This window comes from Mobula birostris, chromosome 3 (genome assembly GCF_030028105.1).
Source record: "Mobula birostris isolate sMobBir1 chromosome 3, sMobBir1.hap1, whole genome shotgun sequence".
NCBI lineage: Eukaryota > Metazoa > Chordata > Chondrichthyes > Myliobatiformes > Myliobatidae > Mobula > Mobula birostris.
Genome location: NC_092372.1, coordinates 96894684 through 96912887, shown reverse-complemented (window position 1 = coordinate 96912887; position 18204 = coordinate 96894684). Strand labels below are relative to the sequence as shown.

At 39.4% G+C, this 18204-nt stretch overlaps 1 protein-coding gene across 1 annotated transcript in view; it reads left to right on the top strand.

The window, feature by feature from the left end:
- Positions 1 to 18204, top strand: part of ptpn13 (protein tyrosine phosphatase non-receptor type 13) — a 260769-nt gene that overhangs the window by 22096 nt on the left and 220469 nt on the right. The window contains exon 2 of the mRNA XM_072253123.1: positions 9522 to 9642. Within this exon, the coding sequence (XP_072109224.1) occupies positions 9522 to 9642 (121 nt within the window). The remainder of the gene's footprint in view (positions 1 to 9521; positions 9643 to 18204) is intronic.

Below are 18204 nucleotides of genomic sequence, written 5' to 3'. Positions count from 1 at the left end.
GATTTTAATAAAATTCTTAAGATTTCAAGACAAGGAAAGGATTCTACAGGCAGCTGCTCGAGCTGCCAAAGATAGAAAAGGGCCATTGAAAATGGCAGGGAACGAAGTTTTTTTCTACCCTGATATAAGTTACGAACTTTTGAAGAGAAGGAAGAAATTTAACCCAGTGAAAAAAACCCGATGGGAATATGGTTATCAATTTACATTGCGCTATCCTGCAACCTTGAAGATTTTTTTGTCTGGTGGAGAAAAAAGATTTTTTGATGACTACCAGAAAGCAGAGCAGTTTGTGCGAGATTCTGTGAATATTCACCAGATACAAGAACAAACCCAGGAGAGTGAGATAGATTGAAGATGAAGATTGGGTTAAAGAATGGACTTGTTGGATTTTTGAAGCTGGATGAATATATAAATACATTATTAATTATACGAGGGGGGTAAGAAAGGTTAAAACTGGAGGAATATTAGTTGGGAATAGTAATACTAATTTTGTCTGTCTATATATATATATATATATATATATATAATGTTTTTTTTTGTTGCGGGGGAGCTGGAAGAAGCACTGATCGATTGCTACGCTAGTCATGTGTGCAAGCGTGGCTTTTGCCACGACCCGTAAAATGGAGGGGGGTAGTGTTGTGTATCCTTTCATTCACAACATTAGTGGGGGGGTATTTTGTGTTTTCTTTTTTTGTTTTTTTTCTATCTTCTTTTTTCTTTCTGCCTGGAAGGTTGGGAGGGAGACACATAGCAACATGGTGAAGTTTAAAGAGATTCCCCAAGGAACTATGAGAGTTGAGAAGATAAACAATGTTTTAGATTGGAGTAACTTTGTTAAGAATAATGACTAATTTATTGAATTTTTTGAGTTTTAATGTTAACGGGCTTAATGGACCAGTGAAAAGAAAAAGAATCTTAACACATATTAAAAAAATGAAGATAGATTTAGCTTTTTTACAGGAAACGCACCTAACGGAAACAGAACATCAGAAACTAAAGAGAGATTGGGTGGGTAGTGCTGTTGCGGCTTCATTTAATTCAAAAGCGAGGGGAGTAGCAATTTTGATCAATAAAACGTTACCAATTAGAATACAAAATGTAATAACTGATTCTGCAGGGAGATATGTGATTATACATTGTCAACTTTTTTCTGAACTCTGGACTTTTATGAATATTTATGCACCAAACGAAAATGATGCAAAATTCATACAAGAAGCTTTTCTGAATTTGGCGGATGCGTGAAAAAATATTAATTGGAGGAGATTTTAATTTTTGCTTAGACCCAGTCTTAGGTAGATCAACCAAGGCTGTTATAAAATCGAAGATAGTAAATTTAACTTTATCATTGATGAAGGATTTAAATCTGATTGATATATGGAGAAGAATCAATCCTAAAGAAAGAGACTATTCGTTCTACTCCCATAGACATAAAACTTTTTCAAGGATAGATTTGTTTCTAATATCAATGCATATTCAACACAGAGTGAAAAATATGGAATATAAAGCAAGAATATTATCAGATCATTCCCCTTTATTAATGACAATAATAATGGCTGATAAGGAAGAAGTGGCTTATAGATGGAGATTTAATTCAACATTATTAAAACGTCAAGATTTTTGTGATTTTATGAAAAAAACAGGTTCAATTTTTTTTGGATACAAATTTTCATTCAGTGGATGATAAATTTATATTATGGGATGCGATGAAAGCATCTCTTAGGGGCTAGGTAATAAGTTATACATCTAAAATTAAGAAAGAATATATGGCAGAACTAGATCAATTGGAAAAAGAGATTACAAAATTAGAAAAAGAATCTCAAAGATATATGTCAGAAGAAAAACGAAAACAACTTGTCAATAAGAAGTTACAATATAATACGCTTCAGACATATAGAACGGAAAAAGCAATTATAAGAACTAAACAAAGGTATTATGAGTTAGGTGAGAGAGCACATAAAATTCTTGCCTGGCAGTTGAAACCAGAACAAGCTTCCAAAACAATAAATGCAATTAGAACAAGGGCAAATAAAATATCTTATAAACCTCTTGAAATAAATGAAACCTTTAAAAATTTCTATTCTGAATTATATCAGTCAGAATCCCAAAATGATGTTAACGAGATAGAAAGGTTTTTATCACAAGTTTCTCTTCCAAAATTGAATTTGGAAGAACAGAAGGGATTAGATATGCCTTTTACATTAAAAGAAGTTGAAGAAGCTTTAGGATCACTCCAAAGTAATAAATCTCCAGGAGAAGATGGTTTTCCACCTGAATTTTATAAAAAATTTAAAGATTTATTATTTCCTCTTTTTATGGAACTAATACGTCAAGCAGAAAAAATACATAAACTTCCAGAATCTTTTTCAACAGCAATTGTAATAGTATTGCCAAAAAAAGACAGAGATCCTATGAAACCAACATCATACAGGCCTATTTCTTTATTGAATACGGATTATAAAATAATAGCAAAAATTTTATCGAATAGATTATCTAAATATTTACCAAAATTAATACATATGGATCAAACAGGATTTATTAAAAATAGACAATTGGCAGATAATGTAACCCGGCTACTCAGTATAATTCATTTGGCACAAAAAAGGGATGAGAAGAGTATAGTAGTAGCTTTGGATGCAGAAAAAGCATTTGATAGATTAGAATGGGATTTTTTATTTAAAGTACTAGAAAAATATGGGTTAGGAACATCTTTTATAAATTGGATTAAAACTTTAAATTCTAACCCTAAAGCTAAAGTAGTGACAAACTCTCAAATTTCAACACCATTCCAGTTAAAAAGCTCAACTAGACAAGGTTGTCCACTATCACCTGCTTTATTTGTATTGGCGATAGAGCCATTAGCAGAACTAATTAGAATTGATCCAGATATTATGGGTTTTAGAGTTAATCAGGAGGAATATAAAATTAATCTTTTTGCCGATGATGTTTTGATCTATTTAACAAACCCACAACATTCATTACATAAATTATCTTCTAGATTGGATGAATATGGGAAGGTATCAGGTTACAAAATAAATTGGGATAAAAGTGAAATTTTACCTCTTACTAAAGGAGACTATAGTCAATGTCGATTAGTAACCCAATTTAGATGGCCGGTAAATGGTATAAAGTATTTAGGTATAAGACTTGATAATGATGTAAAGAATTTATATAAATTTAATTATTTACCACTATTGAAAAAAATTCAAGAAGATCTTGACAAATGGATGATATTACCAATAACATTAGTAGGTAGAGTCAATGTTATAAAAATGAATATATTTCCTAGATTACAGTATTTGTTTCAAACATTACCAATACAATTGCCACAGAAATTTTTTCAAGAGTTAAATAAATGTGTGAGAAAATTTCTTTGGAAAGGTAAAATGTCAAGAATATCATTGGAAAACTTGACATGTAAATTTGGGTTAGGAGGGTTACAACTTCCAAACTTTAAAAACTATTATAAAGCAAATCAACTTAGATTTATTGCATCTTTCTTCGATGATCGAAAACCAGCATGGATTAAAATAGAACTAGACAAGATAGGAGAAAATAGACCTGAAGATTTTATATATAAATGGGAATCTAAATTGATACGGGAAAAGAAAGAATCTCCTATATTAACACATTTGATTGATCTATGGAATAAGATAAATGTTGATAATGAAACACAGATATCTCTATTAGCAAGGAGGCCTTTGTTCCAAAACAGACTTATTCCTTTTACAATGGACAATCAACTTTTATATAATTGGTACCAAAAAGGGATTAAATTTATAGGAGATTGTTTTGAACGAGGTATATTGATGTCATTTGAACAATTAAAGGATAAATATAAAATATCTAATAATACTTTCTTTTGTTACTTTCAATTAAGAGCTTACTTAAAAGGTAAGCTGGGTCAAACAATGTTTTTGCCAAAACCTAATGAAATTGAAATTTTAATACAAAAAGGGAAAATTAAAAAATTTATTTCTTGTATGTATAATTTGATTCAAGAGCAGACAATTAAACAAGGAACCCATAAGTCAAAGCAAAAATGGGAAACAGATCTCAATATTAATATTGATGAAACAAATTGGTCAAGACTTTGTCTTGACAGTATGACAAATACAATAAATGTTCGACTTAGATTAGTACAATATAATTTTTTACACCAATTATATATTACACCGCAAAAAATAAATAGATTAAATTCAAATCTATCTGATAAATGTTTTCGGTGTAATCCAGAAATTGGTACTTTTTTACATTCTACTTGGTCTTGTTTTAAAATTCAACCCTTTTGGATAAATTTAAGAATTTTATTGGAACATATTACTGGAACTCAACTTCCACATAACCCTGTATTATTTCTATTAGGTGATATTGAAGGGATAAAACCGAAACTTAAATTGAATAAATATCAGAAAGAATTCATAAAAATTGCATTGGCAGTAGCTAAGAAGACTATAGCAGTTACTTGGAAATCTGATTCGTATTTAAGTATGGATCGTTGGAATAATGAAATGGCTAGATCTATTCCACTCGAAAAAGTTACTTATAATTTAAGAGACAAATATGTAACATTTTTGAATATTTGGCGCCCTTATTTACAAAAGATAGGATGGCATATTTAAGTGCTCCGATAAAGACTTTGGTCACTTGGGAAAAGTAACGAATAATTATACCAATTTTATTTTGAATCCCATGGAGCATGTGGAAACCTTCCAATACCCAGGCGGCTCTTTTCTTCCTTTCTTTCTTTTTTCTTTCTTTCTTTTTAGGTAGGACTTTATATGGGGGGGGAGGGTTAAGGGGAGGGGGGAGGGTAGATTCTTTTTTTCATGTATTCCTTTTGAAAATTCAATAAAAATTATATTACAAAAAAAAAAGTAGTGGAAAAATGTTTTGGTGCTTGCATGAATGCACCATAATGGAAGGTGACAGGCAATCTGTAAAGTTGTTAAGAACGGGGACCTCTGTAAAAGAATGTATAAGAGACAGGCACTATTTATTGGAGCTACAAAGTAGGAGGCCTGGAAATGCCCAAATCCTGCAATCTAAGCAAGAAGTATTTTCAGATAAGATCTTTCACATAAGCTTGTTGATGCAGTATGTATAAAACTTCACATTCTTTAAAGCAGTCATAATGCAGTACGAGATCTTCTATGTCAATGTGTAAATCCAGACATGGCCTAATCTCCATGCTGCAGATACTGCAGGCTTCAGATAGTAAATGGTGACCACCAGGAGAAATAAGGGGAATCCTTCCCAGTGACAGTCATGATGGATTCCAGTTGCCCTCATGACCACAAAGTCCCAGTGAAACCTTCCACCATGCTTGTCACTGACAGCGCCAAGATTTGCAAGGAAAAATTCTAAATGGGAATGCAGAAAGTGAGTTTTTAGTGACATGTTGCACTTCATGGACTTGTATGCTTCAAGCATGTTGTCAACTGGCTGCATGTAGGTTGGTGCTGTGTAGTTGGCAAGAAAAATTTCAACAATATCTTTGAATGCCTTCCATGCGATTTTTTTTTCCCTTTCTTCCCCCCCCCCCCCCCCATGGTCCCGCTAGAAGTTCTTTTGAATTGTCTGCCATTAATGACCTGTTTGATATGTGGGCCAACAAAAATGCCTTCCTTAATCTTGGCCTTGTGTGGCATGTGGCCAAGTGGTTAGGGCATTGGGCTCACAATCTGAAGGTCATGGGTTCGAGTCTCGGCCAAGGCAGCATGTTGTGCCTTTGAGCAAGGCACTTAACCACACACTGCTCCAGTCCACCCAGCTGAAAATGGGTACCGGCAAATGCTGAGGGTTAACCTTGCGATAGACTGGCGTCCTATCTGGGGGGGCGGGGGGGGTGGGAGTCTCGTACTCCCAGTCACTTCATGCCACAGAAACCGGTATCAGCACCGGCCTGACAGGCCACAAAGGCTCGGGACAAACTTTGACTAATCTTGTGGCATCGGTTATTCTGGAAATGTCTGAAATATCAAAATCTTTAATGAAAATATTTGTTCCTGGTGATAGCAGATTCCACACTTGCAGTCTTGAACCCAATAATTCTGCTTTTGCCTTTGACAAACCCAAGTCTCTGACCAGGTCATTTAACTCTGATTGAGTTATCAGATGAGGCTCACTTGACATAAAGGGTTCAAAATCTGTATCAGTATCATTTTCCATTCCTAGCTCATACATGCAAGGCATCTTCATCTGCCTCCTCTAGACTCCATGTCACTGGTGGCTTTGGTACTGGAAGACTATCATTTTGCGGCACAGGTCTCGTGGCTGAAGGGAAACTATGGTATTCAATGGATTTCTTGTTTTTACCAGAGAAACCAGACACACTGGTCAGACAGAAGTAGCAGTCTGGCACATGAACCTTTTGCTCTTGCCATATTGAGACAGCAAGTGGGATTGACTTCTGAGTGCCTCTGAGCCAAACTCTAAGATTGACAGCATATGCTGTGCAACAAATTTGAGGAGCCCAGGCCATGTATTGGTCACCAATTTTACACCCAAAATAGAGCTCACAGGGTTTCTTAATAAGAGGAGTAATGCTCCGTCTTTGAGATTTAAGTGTATACTTGCCACAAATTTAACAGGAAGATTTGCAGCTATTGCAGCATTGGTGAAACATTTTGTTATTATGAGTACACACAATATGTTATGCATATCAACGTGATCACAAACTGAAATACATGTAAATACATTGGGGGGAGTGAGTGTGAGAGTGTGTGTGTGTGTGTGTGATGCTTTTATTGCCGTTCTAAAACCTGTCCTGCCATGCAGCATCTGCCCTGCTTGAGTATGCCCAGGTACACCTGGACAAGATAGATACCTTTTCAGCTTGCATTGTGGGCAACATTTTAATTAACTTAATTATGAATTGGACTAACAGCTATAGACAATTTTAGAAAAATGACCTGTGATACGAAAATTTCATGGTGTTTTTCATGATCAGCAGCCCAAAATCCGTAGGATACATCCAAAAGTATTCAGGAAGCAAAATCTTTGTTGTCCAGTGTTATTTCAGTGCTGAGTCCTACAGCAAGCCAGTATAGTCGTGTAGCCTTTTGGAAGAACAGAGTAACTCTAACAGGTTACTCTGAGACCCAACCGGTTCCATTTCAGAATCACACTCATTTACCCCATTGAACTTGTCCTTGCATTTACCAACTTCTCTTTGTATCCACTTATTTTCTTCCAGTCTAAGGTAGAGCTGTGAGCATTCACAATAACTCAAGCCGTGCCTGTCGTTTTGTGGGACATGGGGAATAGTCTTAAGTTTCACACTTACCTAGGCCTGTTCTGATGTTCTGATATAGCAAAAATAGCATTCCTGTTGCTTCCTGCACTCATATAGACTTGAAATTTTCTACCCTGCTGTCACCTTCAGATGATGCATTAATGTCTTTTACATCACTTTCTGGATCTCTCTGTGTCCATTTCAGGCAAGATACTTCCATCCATTGTAAGCCCATGAGCTCCCACAGTTACCTTGGTTGTATTTCCTTCCACTGCCTCTTGCAATGACTCCATTACCTTATTTCTCCTGCCTCTGTTGAAATTCCCCCAGAGATGATATTTAGCTCCCTCTGAAATGTCTTCATTCTTGATCTGTGATTGTCATAGCAGGAGGAGCACTTGACTTCATTGTATCTGTTTCCCACATCCGTCCATCTCCTCGGACAGCAAGAGCAGAGGTGCAATGGTCCTCTTCTTCAACACTACTAGCCTTAGCTTTTAATGGATCATCTTTTGCAATTTCTGCTAGCTCTAGTGAGATCCCACCACCAGATGGTTATTCCCCTTCCTTAAAGACATCACTTCATTTACAACTTATAGTTTCTTTCCCCTTTACTGGGGACATAACTACTATACTTGTTTAGGGACCAGTCATTTAAAACTGAAATACTTGGAAGTTCTCTTTTGCAGAGGGAGCTGAATATCTAGAATTGTCTTCCCTGGTGGAAGTTGGATCATTAGAAATATTTAAAGTCGTGGTTTGATAAATATTTGATAGAATGAGGAATAGAAGGGTGTGCAGAAGAGGGGCTGAGGCCACCATCATCTTCAATGGTGGTGCAGCCTTGCAGGGCATGGTGGGCTGGCCTCTACTTTTGTGTTCCATCCCCACCAACCACACTTGTCGCACAACATTTCTTCCCTTCCCAACATCTAGGGACAGTCTTTCCAAATAAAGCAGCAATTAATTTATACTTCTTCCAATGTAATGTGCTGCATTTAGTGGTCACAAATGTGGTGTCACAAAGTCATCAAGTAATACAACACTACACAGGCCCCCAGCCCAGTGAGTCCATGCCCTCCGTCAAAAGCAAACGCAGATTGGGTGATTAGTTTGTGGAGCACCTATTCCAATCAGCAGGAGTGATGCTGGTTGCTTGCCCCTTTAATTCTCCCATTTCATTCCTGCTCTGATCTGTCTGTCTGTGGACTCCAACACTCTAATATTGAGGCCCAATGCAAACAATGAATAGCAAACCACCTTCCATCTGAAGATATTGTAGCCAGACTTGATATTAAATGTTTCAGCTTTAGCTCACACTGTCTTTCTTCATCTGTATCAGGTGAGATATCTTCTACCTTTGGCTGAGCTTTTCACTTTCCATTAGTACAGTCTGGCTTTGCTGTAAGTAAAGCAATTTAAAGACTTTTGCTACGTTAGCTAATGTAAATAGTCCCTTCTACGCAGCCTCCCACACCTTCCCTTCTACTGAGAACTAATTTGTATTCTCTCTTCCAGAATTCTGATAAGGGATCCTGGATCTGATATGTTGTTTGTTTCTCTTTAACATGTGCTCTTTGACCTGCTGAGTGTTTCCAGAATTTTCTATTTTTCTTTCAGAATACATCTAAAATGAGTTCCTAATTTCACAAAGAGTGAAATTCAGTGCTTGGGACTTTGGTGCCAGACCAGTGGATTATTGCAGACATTGGAGTTATAATATGGAATGAAATCCAACAACACCTATTTAATCCTTTTTTTTTGATGTTGTTCAGTATTAAAATAAATTTTCCAGTGAACCTGTTAAATTTAAAGGGATTGCCGGAAAAGGGAATCCAGTGAACCAGTCAAAATTAATGGACTATGGCAAAATTCAGCAGCTGAGCCAGATGTTTAACCATTAGAATTTCTGGAAAATTCGAAGGTGGATTATTGGATCTTTACAGTATAAACAAGAATCTGAAGTTTTAATGTACACTTAATGTTGATAGGTTTACACTTATTCTAGTTATTCTTAGCTACATCATTGGTTGATAGAAAAATGTACTTTTGTAGTCCTGATAGATAACTTATCTGATTCTGAACTGAGTGGATTGAGGGGTATTCCTGCCTCCTCCTTATTTTTAAAGTTTTTCTGCATTTTCAGTGCTCTGCGTAATGTTTATTTAGAATAACATAATTGTCAGAATATTTTTGAAACATTTAATGTTCAGTTTTATTGCTTAGTTTAAGGTACAATTATGTAAATACTTTGTACCCTTTTAACCAGTTTTGTTCTGACAATTAGATAAAAATGCACGTTTCACTGGCCGAAGCCCTGGAGGTTCGGGGAGGGCCATTGGAGGAAGAGGAGATTTGGGCTTTGTTAATTCAGAGTGCAGAATGTCTACATAACCTTTTTCAGAAAGGTAAGGAATTATTAAATTTTAAAGAGTTGTTTGATCTGCATTATTTAGAATTATATAGAACAAAAAGAATAGAAATGGATCACTCACTCCACTTGGTCTATAGTCCCATAGAAAGTCCTCTAATCTTTTGTCACCTAACCATCCCTTGGATGCCTCTAAGCTACATGCCTTTCCCCAGTTCATATATTACCCAAATGCATATTGTAACAATGCTGGGAAGAACAGCTTTATCTTAAATTCTCTATTGGATTTATTCTTGCTACTTTATAGTCTTCCATGTCCACCCACCACCTCCAAGCCTCCAGTAGGATTATTCTGTGCATCACATGCATTAAGTAATTTAAGCGTGTGAATTCTATGGAGTACGGAACTAATTCAATATCTAACCCACACTTTAAGCAGTAACTTTTAAATTGGACTTGCCTCGTTTAATGTGAGACAGATTAGATTAATGGCTGGGTTTGGCTTGCACTCCAGCACCATTGCTTTGTGCTGAGCAACAGTGGAGATTGACTTTGAATATTTCCTGTTAGTGCAATCACCTCACGGGATGAGGGGAGAGAGAAAGATGGTCTTGGCAATAACAGAACAAAAACCTGCTTGATTTCCATTTCTTATTTGTGTCCTAGCTGCAGCTCCAGCTATTTTAAATAAAGTTAGGTACCCATAGATTTGCTTATGATTTCCAAGAAAGAATTTAAGTATTTTGTTAACCACTGATTTTTCAAATCTTTATCATTTTCAAAAAGTCAGGGTGGAGCACCTATGGAAAAAGAGCTGGTGATGGAAATATTAATTCTCTAAAGTAAATTAAATCCTGTGTTGATCAATATTTCTTGTGCTGCGAACTCAAGATTTCAGAACACTCGGCATACAAAATTTTGGATGAAAATCAATAGTATATTGCATCTGAGTCCTGGCCAATCTGTGACTGTTTCAAGTTTGAATGGAAGTTGAATCTTTTTTTTCATTTAGTTTTGTTCTTATTTGTGCACCTGCACACTGTAAGTTTACATGTTCTGGTTTTCATTTTAGTGAATTTTTCAAGAATATGTCACACAAGTGAAGTGCTTGCCAGAAAATGCTTTACCACTAGAGTCTTGGATAATATGTAGAGGACAAGAATTTAATTTGGATCAGGATTTTGGAGCCTATGTGGAAAAAGAGCTACACAACTGCCAGCTATTGTATTTCTATTGTACTTCTAACTCTGTTCCCTTTTTTCTCCCACTGATAACAGGGCTATCACTCTGCTGAGTGACTACATTATAAATATCCACAAGGCCAGTTGTGTAATTTTACTAATTCACCCTGTAGTTGGGAGCAAGGGAGTCTGAGTTCAACTTTGCTATTTGTGGGTAAAATAGCTCCATTGATTTTTGGTGCAATGTATCTCAAACTACGTCCACACTAGACCGGATAAATTTGAAAACGCGGGTTTCGCATAAAAACGATAAGCGCCTGCACCAAGTGTTTTTGAAAATACCTCCATCCACATTAAAATGGGTATTTGGGTGAATTTCCTCCTACTGAGCATGCGCAGGACACATCTACAGAATTCACCCGGTTGGATGGGTACGCCCAACTCCGACAGTTTGGACCAAGCAACAGGTGATGGCTGTGACGTGTTTGGTGTGGAATCTCACCGTGAAAGACCTGGTGCGTGTTTGTCCAGTTACAGACTAGAAAAACTTAAAAAGAAATTGCCAAACGACAGACAGCTGTTGGCTCTCGCGCAGGAGGACGTAAAACTAAAAAAACAAATACTGGAGCATATGGAGGCAACCGACAGGGAGTTCACGGACAGTATGACCCGGCTGACGAACATTGAAAAACTGACTAACTCTGTTGCAGAGGGATATGCAATGATGTGGATTATGATGGCTCCCCCCCAGTACTTTTCACCACCACAATATCAACCTCACAACCACTACAATAGCCACACATACGGGCACACAGACCCCCGGGTGGCCCCATCAACATCTTCTCCACTCCCACAGAGGGGTCACCCTGGAAACATTTCCTACAGCCATAGTCTCTTCACCGATGAAAGGGACGACAGCTGCAACTAAATGCAATAAGGCTTGTTACTGGGCAAAAGTGACCTGTTACCTCATTTGTTTGCGTTTACTTTTGCCATGTCTTTCTGTATTATTTTGCTGTATTTAACATGTGCAATAAAAGGAGTTACTGGGCAAAAGTGATTTTATTTTTACCTGAGTAAAAGTGAAACTTACAATTTAAAAACGCAAACACAAGGAAATCTGCAGATGCTGGAAGTTCAAGAAACACACTTAAAAGTTGCTGGTGAATGCAGCAGGCCAGGCAGCATCTCTAGGAAGAGGTATAGTCGACGTTTCGGGCCGAGACCCTTCGTCAGGACTAACTGACTAGAGCTAGAACTGACTAAGAGCTAGTGAGAGATTTGAAAGGGGGAGGGGGAGATCCAAAATGAAAGGAGAAGACAGGAGGGGGAGGGATGGAGCCAGGAGCTGGACAGTTGATTGACAAAAGGGATATGAGAGGATCATGGGACAGGAGGACTAGGGAGAAAGAAAAGGGGGAGGGGGGGAAAAAACCAGAGGATGGGCAAGGGGTATAGTGAGAGGGACAGAGGGAGAAAAGAGAGAGAGAGAGAAAAAGAAAGTGTGTATATAAATAAATAACGGATGGGGTACGAGAGGGAGGTGGGGCATTAGCGGAAGTTTGAGAAGTCAATGTTCACACCATCAGGTTGGAGGCTACCCAGACGGAATATAAGGTGTTGTTCCTCCAACCTGAGTGTGGTTTCATCTTTACAGTAGAGGAGGCTGTGGATAGACATATCAGAATAGGAATGGGACGTGGAATTAAAATGTGTGGCCACTGGGAGATCCTGATTTCTCTGGCGGACAGAGCGTAGATGTTCAGCAAAGCGGTCTCCCAGTCTGCGTCGGGTCTCGCCAATATATAAAAGGCCACATCGGGAGCACCGGACGCAGTATATCACCCCAGTCTACTCACAGGTGAAGTGTTGCCTCACCTGGAAGGACTGTTTGGGGCCCTGAATGGTGGTATGGGAGGAAATGTAAGGGCATGTCTAGCACTTGTTCCGCTTACAAGGATAAGTGCCAGGAGGGAGATCGGTGGGGAGGGATGGGGGGGACGAATGGACAAGGGAGTCGCGTAGGGAGCGATCCCTGTGGAAAGCGGGGTGGGGGGGAGGGAAAGATGTGCTTAGTGGTGGTATCCCGTTGGAGGTGGCGGAAGTTACGGAGAATAATATGTTGGACCTGGAGACTGGTGGGGTAGTAGGTGAGGACAAAGGGAGCCCTATTCCTAGTGGGGTGGCAGGAGGATGGAGTGAGAGTAGATGTGTGTGAAATGGGAGAGATATGTTTGAGAGCAGAGTTGATGGTGGAGGAAGGGAAGCCCCTTTCTTTAAAAAAAGGAGGACATCTCCCTCGTCCTGGAATGAAAAGCCTCATCCTGAGAGCAGATGCGGCGAAGACGGAGGAATTGCAAGAAAGGGGTGGCATTTTTGCAAGAGACAGGGTGAGAAGAGGAATAGTTCAGATAGCTGTGAGAGTCAGTAGGCTTCTAGTAGACATCAGTAGATAAGCTGTCTCCAGAGGTAGAGCCAGAAAGATCTAGAAAGGGGAGGGAGGTGTCAGAAATGGACCAGGTAAACTTGAGGGCAGGGTGAATGTTGGAGGCAATGTTAATGAAGTCAACGAGCTCAGCATGCGTGTAGGAAGCAGTGCCAATGCAGTCGTCGATGTAGCGAAGGAAAAGTGGGGGACAGATACCAGAATAGGTTTGGAACATAGATTGTTCCACAAAGCCAACAAAAAGGCAGGCATAGCTGGGACCCATATGGGTGCCCATAGCTACATCTTTAGTTTGGAGGAAGTGGGAGGAGCCAAAGGAGAAGTTATTAAGAGTAAGGACTAATTCCGCTAGATGGAGCAGAGTGGTGGTAGAGGAGAACTAGTTAGGTCTGGAATCCAAAAAGAAGCGGAGAGCTTTGAGACTTTCCTGATGGGGGATGGAAGTATATAGGGACTGGACATCCATGGTGAAAATAAAGTGGTGGGGACCAGGAAACTTAAAATTATCAGAAAGTTTAAGAGCGTGAGAAGTGTCACGAACATAGGTAGGAAGGGATTGAACAAGGGGGGATAAAACAGTGTCAAGGTATGCAGAAACGAGTTCGGTGGGGCAGGAGCAAGCTGAGACAATAGGTCTGCCAGGACAGGCAGGTTTGTGGATCTTGGGTAGGAGGTAGAAACGGGAAGTGCGGGGTGTGGGAACTATAAGGTTGGTAGCAGTGGATGGGAGATCCCCTGAGTGGATAAAGTCGGTGATGGTGTGGGAGACAATGGCCTGGTGCTCCTTAGTGGGGTCACGATCGAGGGGTAAATAAGAGGAGGTATCCGCGAGTTGTCGCTGTGCCTCGGCAAGGTAGAGGTCAGTGCGCCAGACTACAACAGCACCCCCCTTATCGGCGGGTTTTATAGTAAGGTTAGGATTGGTGTGGAGGGAGTAGAGAGCAGAGCGTTCGGAAGGAGTGAGGTTGGAATAGGAATAAGGTGAGGTGAAGTCGAGACGGTTGATGTACACTTACAAGGAAACTTACAAAAACTTCCTTTTTTTGGCCTTAACATTTTCACGTCTGTGCCAAACATAAGCTACTACTTAAAAGTGACATTTTGGAAGTAGTGACAATTGCATCTATTGAATGTTTGCACAAGCAATACATCAATAAAGCACCTTGTTAAATGTATAAAACGTGTCTGCATCATTGTTATCTTGTATTTCCATACAATGTTACACATTTATTGCCAGAGAAGTACTTGCATAAATAGGTAAATCACCTCCGTACAAGCAAGAACAGAAAACAGGGCAAAGTGAGTATACTTATTTATTCAGTATTCAGTAAGTTATGGGTCAAAGTATTTGGTGAGTACATTTTTAACTCTTCTGGCTTCAGTCTCATTGCCATCTGTTCTGAAATTGTTAGGTTGAGTGGGGGGTTGAAATTAACGTAGACAATAAAGTAAACAACACACGCATGAAGCCGTCCACCATTGTTGTTGCAGTGTTGGAGGTTGCGTTCAAGAAAACAATGAAATGCAGCGCTGCCGCCACCATTTGTTCCGGCACATCATGACAGTGGTTTTAAAAATAGCCGGTTACCCTGTTCACATTACGCCAGCCATTAGGCGTTTTCAGGTTTATTCACTCTGGAGAGTGTTTCTGAAAAGCTCCATTTTTGGGGGAGGAAAATGCCGTCTCAGTGTGGACGGAGGGTCAAAACGAAGAGAAAAAGCTTCGGTTACGGACTTATCTGATCTAGTGTGGACGTAGCCTCAGATGTTGTGAGCAGAAATACCACAGAGGGAGAATGAGAGAAAAACAAAAGAATTAACTGAGATAAACAGCTGTAGCTTAATCATGGCATAGACCATGAGAAAAAGACCAGGCATTACCGCTCAGACATTAACCTATTGAGAATTAATTAACATTTATTTGACACCTCAGTAAGGAAAGGTAAGAAACATGAAGCAAACAGATAGAAAGTGGATTGGTTGTGCCTTTGGCAATTATTAGTATTGTTTCCCACTAACCGTGTATATCTTGTGGACTTTGAGGCTACGTCCTCACTACGTCGGATAATTTTGAAAACGCCGGTTTCGAGTAAAAACAACAGGTGTCCACACTAAGCGGTTTTCAAAATATCTCTGTCCACATTAGACGGATATTTGGGCGAATCTCCTCCTCCTGGGCATGCGCAGGACACACAGAAAACAAGTGAAGAGGAAACGGTATACTTGGTGCGCGTTTGTCCGTTACAGAGTAGAAAAACTTGAAAGGAATTGCTCTTGGCTCTCGTGCAGGAGGACTTAAAACTAAAAAAAATACTGGAGCGTATGGAGGCAATCGACAGGGAGTTCACAGGCAGTATGACCCAGCTAACGCCGAACATTGAAAAACTGACTAACTCTGTGGCATTAATAAAGCACCTTGTTAAATGTATAAAACATGTCTGCATTAGTGTTATCTTGTATTTCCATTCAATGTTACATTAGGCTGTTACACATCTATTGCCAGAGAAGTACTTGCATAAATAGGTAAACCACCTTCATACAAGCAAGGACAGAAAACAGGACAAAGTGAGTATACTTATTTACTCAGTAAGCTATGTGTCAAAGTATTTGGTGAGGACATTTTTAACTCTTCTGGCTTCAGTCTCATTGCTGTCTGTTCTGAAATTGTTTGGTTATGTGGGGGGTTGCGTTCAAGAAAACAATGAAATGCCGCGCTGCAGCCATCTGTTCCGGCACGTCATGACAGCGTTTTTAAATAGTCAAACAAGCTCACTTTACAATTTAACTCTCACGCCATTCACACCGACTGTGCGTTATAACAGCCGTCCGGCAGTGCTTGCGCAGTACCAAGCAGAAGCAGAAAAAGCGTTGTTGTGGTGTTGTCATGACAGCGTTTTTAAATCCCTCCGTTTACCCCGTATACACTGCAATGGATATTAGGCGTTTTCAGATTTATTCACTCTGGAGATTGTTTCTGAAAATCTCTGTTTTCGGGGGATGAAAACGCCATTTCAGTGTGGACAGGTCAAAATGAAGAGAAAAAGCTTGGTTTTCAAAATTATCCGGCGTAGTGTGGACGTACCCTGAGATGATTTTGCTTTTCAGATGAACTTGGTTTTCTAGTTGAACAAACTCAATCAACAACTTGTTTTTGTAATTTGGACAAGTGAATCAACTTGAATTCAGGTTGGGCTCCTTTTAAGAATTCCAGAGCTGCATCTCCTAATGTGTGAATTAGCTACTATTTTAAATGAATTATATGTTTTGTGAAACAACGTATATTCTAGACAATTGGATAATGCACCTAATCATAGTATATCTTCTAACAATGGTCATTATTGCAGGTGCAAACTACTTGTTACCCTTGGACAATTCAAATAAAAACATCTTTTAACAAGTTTTCTCTACTTTGTATTTACTAGACCTTTTGATTAATTGAGAGAGGAAAGCAGATCAGAAGTCAAATAGTTTGTTGTTATTAATCTCCAAAGTATATGAGCGCAAGAGTAAGGGTATCTTGCTGCTTATAGGGGTCCCTTGAGACCACACTGGAATATTAAGTATAGTTCTGGCCTCTCTCCCTAAGAAAGCATGTGCTTATGAAAGCATGAGTGAACTGAAGGTTAAACAAACTGACCCAAGTAATCTGATTAAACTCTACCTTATTTTTGTAGCACTTTATAGCCTAGATGCTGGTATCAGTGTATCCTGTATGTGCTGCCCAGAACCAGAGGATCACAATGTCAGAGTAAAGGGTCAACAATTCAGGATCAGACTGCAGAGTGTAGTGAATTTTTGGAATTCTGCTGTGAGTAGAAGTATTTTTAATTATCTACTCTTATCCCTCTATTGGCTATTTCCCCCACCCCCGATCACCACCACCAGACTCTTCTTATCCGAGGAAAACAAATACAGATCAGATATCTCCTCAAAACTGAAAAGCTGCAGATCAGGGAAAATCCTGATGAATTTCTTCTGCACACCAGTCACGACTTCCTGGTATGGTGATCGGAATTCCAGCTGCCACTTAACAAACACTTTTATAAGGTTATACTATATAATTGCCCTTCTCTTGTGTTCTAACCTCAGCTAATGAAGGAAGGAATCATGTGTGCCTTCTTCATCACCTTACTTATCTGTGCTACCACTTCCAGGGAATCCTCGACTTGTAAGCCATGGTCCCTCTGTTCCTCAATATTTCCTAGGGCCCTAGCTTTCACTGTGTTGTCTTCTCAAAATGTACATTTTACACTTACTGGGATTAATTTCCATCTGCCCTAATCCTGTCCATTTACAAAAAACGATCAGGTTCATCCTGTGACCTAAAGGTCACCCTCCTCATTATCAACAACATAACTATTTTCATGTCACCTGCAAATTTACACAACTGATAATATGCTGCATATCCATGGTTGATTGTCAGGGTGGTAGAGAGTGGATGACACCCCCCCCCCCACTCCCCAGGGTCAGCGAGTTGTCAACAGGCTCCATAGTTAGAAATCCGATGACCTCCGGGGTTCATGAGTCGGTGAGACTGTAGAACGAGGCCCAGTGTTTGGGTTCCTGCCATCGGCCAGTCGGGAATTCGAGGCCTGGTTATTAGTGATCGACATGTCCTGGTATTGATGCCAAGGATCGAGGTCCGAGGGTGAATTGGGACCCTAAAAGCCAAGACCCGTTGGCTAGGGCCAAGTCTGTGAATTTCTGGGGGTCCTCTGGGGAGGTCGAAGCTCGGTGTCTGCAGGCCCAAGTTTGTGTCTGCTGGAGGCTGGTGCTGGGGTTAAAGAGCTATATGTGCATGGCTGGTACAGAGGAATGGGGTTTGTTTTTGCTGTTGCCTGTTAGTTGTGTATGTGTTGTTCTTGCAAGCATCGTGGGGTATGCGATGTTGGCACAGGAATGTGTGGCGACAGTTGGGTGTATGTTTCAATGTACACATGGCAAATAAACTTGAATCTTGCATTGACGACCA